This window comes from Lactuca sativa, chromosome 1, assembly GCF_002870075.4.
Source record: "Lactuca sativa cultivar Salinas chromosome 1, Lsat_Salinas_v11, whole genome shotgun sequence".
Taxonomy (NCBI): Eukaryota; Viridiplantae; Streptophyta; class Magnoliopsida; order Asterales; family Asteraceae; genus Lactuca; species Lactuca sativa.
This window is the reverse complement of record NC_056623.2, coordinates 44403092-44408407: the sequence shown is the minus strand read 5'-3', so window position 1 is coordinate 44408407 and position 5316 is coordinate 44403092. Positions and strand designations below refer to the sequence as shown.

Sequence of the window (5316 nt, the reverse complement as noted above, 5' to 3'; positions counted from 1 at the left end):
TGTGTTTTCATCAAAAGTATAATTTTTTTGGTTGTCATTTTGCCATGATTAAATTGTAGACGAGACATGGCTATATATGAGATTTTCTATGACCATGTCTTCATTTTCCTCTCTTCAATGTCATCTCTAACTTTTAGGCCTCATTTGAGATTACATAAATGTTTAATGCTTAACCTCACATTAGACATTAATAAAATCTTACTTGAGGATAAGAAATCACAATTCACCAAATACCATTTGCATTTCGGTCTTGCCAAAATGGAAAAATTCATTTTTTTTTATACTTTTGATGAAATAGTAGATCTTACCCAAAAATCTTAGTCCAAATGAGGAAATTGCGGAGCATGAAGGTCCATCTGCGATTTCGATATGTATATAGGTAATTTTTTTTTGGTTAAATTTGTCTTCTTGTTTTTTCAACTTCTCTCACGCTAGAGCTGTTAGATATAATTAAAATTGATAAACGTTGTAATTTTTTTTTAATGTAAGCAAGGGTAATACGATCAATCACTTGGATTTAGGGGGTGATGATTTGCTTATATAAGGTGTTTGTATTAACTTATTGAGGTTTGACAACGGCAATAAGCATTTTAAGTGTTAAAAATCTTGGGTTAAATAAGGAGATTTTTTATAAGTTATTATCTTTTAACTTATCAAACACAACTTACTTGATGAAGAAACAAATTTCATTGTTGCATGTAGTACAACTCCAACATTTGCTAACACAAAGTACATCCATGTGATCGAGTCTATATTAGCTCACATCCCAGTTATATACCCTAATCATATAGTTTTGGATCCCTACTAGTATACGATAAAAAAAAATTATAGTTTACATATTTTCCTTCCTCTCATATCAAAACTAGGACTTTGTTATCATATATCATTATAGTAAAAAGATATTAATCAAAATATTCCAACAGTAAGTTATATGTTTGTATGAAAAGTGTATACAAGTATTTATTTTAAGTTAACTATATGTATTTTATCAAAAAAAAATTTGGTGATAAAAAAAAGGTCAATAATATATTAGGTTGTCTTTTTTTACATATACAACTTATATTTTTTTAAACAGAGGCACCGCATAAGCCAATAAGCTTATTTAGGGTAGTAATACACATTATCTCTACTTAGCTTAACGTAAGTGTTGAGATAATATTTAATTTTTTTATTTAACACGTTAGATACCACTCGAGTTTTTAACATTCAAATAAAATATCTCATTAGCATTTAAACCAATTGGAAAAAGCAGATATATGGATAACAAGACAATAATAGTAGGTAATGATATTACAAAAGTAAGCAATATCCACAACATAATATTTGATAACAATAGACATGAGAAAAAATAAACTCCAGTCGTGGTGGTGGAAGAGATGAGACAGCTTGCAGACTCTGGTGATGCAACAAATCATTGTAGTGTGCGTTATATGAGAGTAAAAAATTTCAAGTAACAAATTTACAGACAAAAGCCAAGGCAATGAAATAAGATGACAAACACAAATCCCAGTGTTAAAAATGCATCCCCTCGATTCCCTTGAGGGTGGATTCAAAGTTCTTGATGTTGGTATTCGAAGCATTTCTTGAAATGGGTCGCTTTTGCTCCGCGGATACAACCGGTGAGCTCCTCTGGGTCATGTTTGACCCCTTGTTGTTGACCGCACCTGGGCTCGCATCTGTTGTGCGTGCACGTGATGAGTCCGGTTCACCCGTGGTCAGCCGGGATGAGCCGGTTGTTCGAATAAAACTAGACCTCGATAACTGCAAAAAACTCCCAACAATTTTATGTCAGATTTTGACCAATTTACCCTCCATGTTATTTATCAGGAAAACAAATTATATATTCTTTACATCTCTACTCATGGATTGATCAGTGGTGGTTGGGATTTTCTGCTTTGATAAGGTCCCGGAATTTGCAGGATTCCGACTCCATGACGGATTTGAAGATGACCAACCCGCAGGCCTACCTTCTTCACCTGTTGTTAAAGGGTATTTTAGACATTTGACAGAGAATAGTTTGTAAATAATTAAAAAAAAATGATCCATGTGAAGAAATGTCAAACATCCAGAAGAGCAATAGTTGGCAATACATTTGTACAAGCAACAATGCATAGCCTCAATAATTGCTAATCAAATCCACAACATTGTACAGCTGTCATTTTATTTTATTTTCATATATGATTATTAAATTAAATTAAATATCATTTAAAAAAGAAAAAAAAAAGACCCACCTAGTTGCCTAATCGGGTTAGCACCCACAGGTGGGGCCGCGTTACTTGGTCCAGCACTAGCACCCTGAAAGACAGCATTTTGTTTAATTCTAATTTTCACAAAAAACAATTTCCTCAAATTAAATAAATAAATAAACTCACAAGAGCACGAGATGGAGGATTGGCAAGCTGTGATTGTTGATACTTCAAAATAGTCCAATCAAACACATAATCAAACTGGAAGCCTGAAACAACAAAAAAAAAGGATTAATTTTTACAATCCATTACAAGATTTTATTAATTAAGGTAGAAATTAATTAATAAATTATAACCTTCACGAATAAAAAGATCACGAAAGAGTCTTTTTAGGTAAGCATAATCTGGTTTATCATCAAATCTTAAAGAACGACAGTAATGGAAGTATGATGCAAACTCTGTAGGGTAGCCTCTGCATAAAGCCTGAAAAACAAGGGGCAATCTTGTCATTTCCATGCCAAAAACTACTCACCAAGGTATGATTTTTAACAAAATAACTTACTTCAATAGATGTGGACACCTTCTTCTCACTTATCTTTTCATATTTTTGCTTCTTATTTCCCGCTTTCAGTCCTTGCCATGGGAGACTACAATGTACAAAACATATTTAGTCAAAGTCATATGCAAGATTTATAAAATAAATTAAAAAATATTAGGGAATTATATTTTATATCCACCTTCCTCTCAAGAAGTACATGAGAACATAACCAAGAGATTCCAGATCATCTCTTCTGCTTTGTTCTACATGATTAAAAAAAATTAAACTGTATAAATATAATGCCATTTGATTAAAAAAAACTTGAAAAACTCAGTGTCACCACAAGCTAACCAATTCCAAGGTGAGTGTTCATGCTTGCATATCTAGCTGTCCCAGTCAAATTCTTGTTCTCTCTGCATTTGATTAAAAAAATAAAATAAAATGATCTCTTTTTGTAAACAACTAATTTTATTTGTAAATTTTGCTCCTTTTTTATTGATTGAACAAAGTTAGTTGGCTCACCTATATGGAATGTGTTGATGAGTTGAGGAGTCTCTATATTTCTTAGCTAGCCCAAAGTCAATAGCATAGACCTGTAGAGTGTAGACATTGAAATGAATTTTAAAGACTAAATATAAGATTACAAATGTAAAAAAATATATAAGAGAAATAACAATTTAAGGAGCAAAACCTGATTTGCACGCCTTCCTAGACCCATAAGGAAGTTATCTGGCTTGAGATCGCGATGCAGAAATGATTTGCAATGAACAAATTCAACACGATTGATCTGCAATAAAAATAATGAGGAAATATAAAATTGATGACAAGGAGAATGAATGGAATGGATAATGACATACCATTTGATCTGCAAGCATAAGAACAGTCTTCAAAGACAGCTTTCGATTACAGAAGTTAAATAAGTCCTCAAGACTAGGACCCAATAAATCCAGCACTAGAACATTGTAGTCTCCTTCAACTCCAAACCATCTCACGTTTGGAATTCCAGCTAACAAATGGAAAAACACAATAAGTCAAGAATTAAAAACAAACAAAAAGTATAGAGCCACGTAATGATATGACGCAAATGGTAAAGAACTAAACAAGCTATGGAAATGATAATTACTTCCTCCCTGCAGTATCTTATATAGCTTTGATTCATATAGCAATTGTGGATGCTTTGTCTTGATATTTTCCTGAAAAGAAAAGTAAAAATTTGTCAATTTAAAGCAGACATACAAAAGCAATATATATATATATATATATATATATATATATATATATATATATATATATATATATATATATATATATATATATGTAATCAAGTCTGCAAAGAGTTGTTAACAACTAAGCTAATGATAAGCATATGAAAACGATGATTAAACTAAGTCAATTAAAACTAAAAATTTGAGCTCCAAGAACTGTGTTCTTGCACTATAAACATGACTAAAACAAAGGGGGGAAAGCATAGAGGTATAAGAATGAGAATTTGGAGCTTTATCCACGATTTATACAATGCATTAAAATTATTTGTTGTAGTTCATTGAACATGTTAAGCTATGCACATCAATATTTAAGTTTTAGTGATGGAGCTGAGTAGCGATAATGTCACAGAAAAATGAACAAAATTAATGGAAACACATATGGCATATTGGTTACGCACCAGCTTAATAGCAACTTCTTCATTCGTCTGAATATTAGTACCTGCAAAACCAAAAATATGTGAATTACCAATGCTTAACGAGAAAACTTCAGAAAAACAGAAAGGAATATCATCATCATGAATATACAAACCCAGGTAGATCTCTCCAAACGAGCCGCTACCGATCTTCCGGCCAAGTCGAAACTTATTCCCCACACGAGGCTCCATCAACAAACAATTATTCTCAAGAAAATTGAAACTTCCGTTGGATTTACGAAAACCCTAACTCACAAACTCAACAAAAACGATCAAAAAGAAAAAGAAAAAAGTTCCGGTCCGATTACTACTTCATCGGAGAAAAGGCTAATCGGACGATCGATAAGACAATCTATTAGACAGCGTCAGCAACCAGTGACCGCCATGAACAGTATTGATTGAAACTTTGAAAAGATTGTCAGAATTCAGACAAAAAAGATAGGGTTCATGAAATTGAACAGATCAAATGAAAAGAATGACATCGATTTGGATAAATTGTGGAAAAACAGAGGCAATCTATAGAAAAAGAAGCTGATTTTGGTGAATTTCAATGTAGGTTTAGGTCGAACAGGCTAAAGGGATTTGGGGGAAAGAGAGGGAGAGGAAGGGGGAGAAAGAGGAGGCATCATGATATCGCCCGACACCCCACTCCTCGCGCTTTGATTCAATCGAAAGCAGGATCTTTCTTTAGTTTTTTACCCACCCTTGACCCTTTTGCTACCAAAATCTACACGACTATGGTTTTTAATATTAAGGAGTAAACCAATCTAAATTAATAATCTTATATTTTAATTTAAAACATACTATATGATGTCATATAATCATTTTTTTTTGAATTATGGTCAGAAATAAGCATCATCAAGTTAGTAGAAATCACCAATATTGGGATTAAAACTCGACCTTCAATCTTAAAA

At 32.5% G+C, this 5316-nt stretch overlaps 1 protein-coding gene across 1 annotated transcript; it reads right to left on the bottom strand.

Annotated features, from left to right (window-relative positions):
- Positions 1 to 1255: 1255 nt before the first annotated feature.
- Positions 1256 to 5091, bottom strand: LOC111878811 (casein kinase 1-like protein 2). The gene is made up of 14 exons (XM_023875304.3): positions 4519 to 5091; positions 4388 to 4428; positions 3848 to 3917; positions 3582 to 3730; positions 3416 to 3511; positions 3247 to 3317; positions 3076 to 3137; positions 2924 to 2987; positions 2749 to 2833; positions 2543 to 2669; positions 2373 to 2455; positions 2232 to 2295; positions 1852 to 1976; positions 1256 to 1761 (listed from the first exon to the last, which is right to left on the bottom strand). Exons 1-14 carry the CDS (start codon positions 4592 to 4594, stop codon positions 1513 to 1515), a joined length of 1362 nt encoding a protein of 453 aa, XP_023731072.1. The 5' UTR covers positions 4595 to 5091; the 3' UTR covers positions 1256 to 1512.
- Positions 5092 to 5316: the final 225 nt, after the last annotated feature.

Bases quoted from the DNA above. Each gene is read 5' to 3' on its own strand.
- LOC111878811 (XM_023875304.3), bottom strand. From the start codon at position 4,594: ATGGAGCCTCGTGTGGGGAATAAGTTTCGACTTGGCCGGAAGATCGGT. The intron at 4,429-4,518 runs GTTTGTATATTC...TTGGTTTTGCAG, and splicing joins GTTTGGAGAGATCTACCTGG to GTACTAATATTCAGACGAAT. The intron at 2,456-2,542 runs GTTATAATTTAT...TTGTTGTTTCAG, and splicing joins TGATCTTTTTATTCGTGAAG to GCTTCCAGTTTGATTATGTG.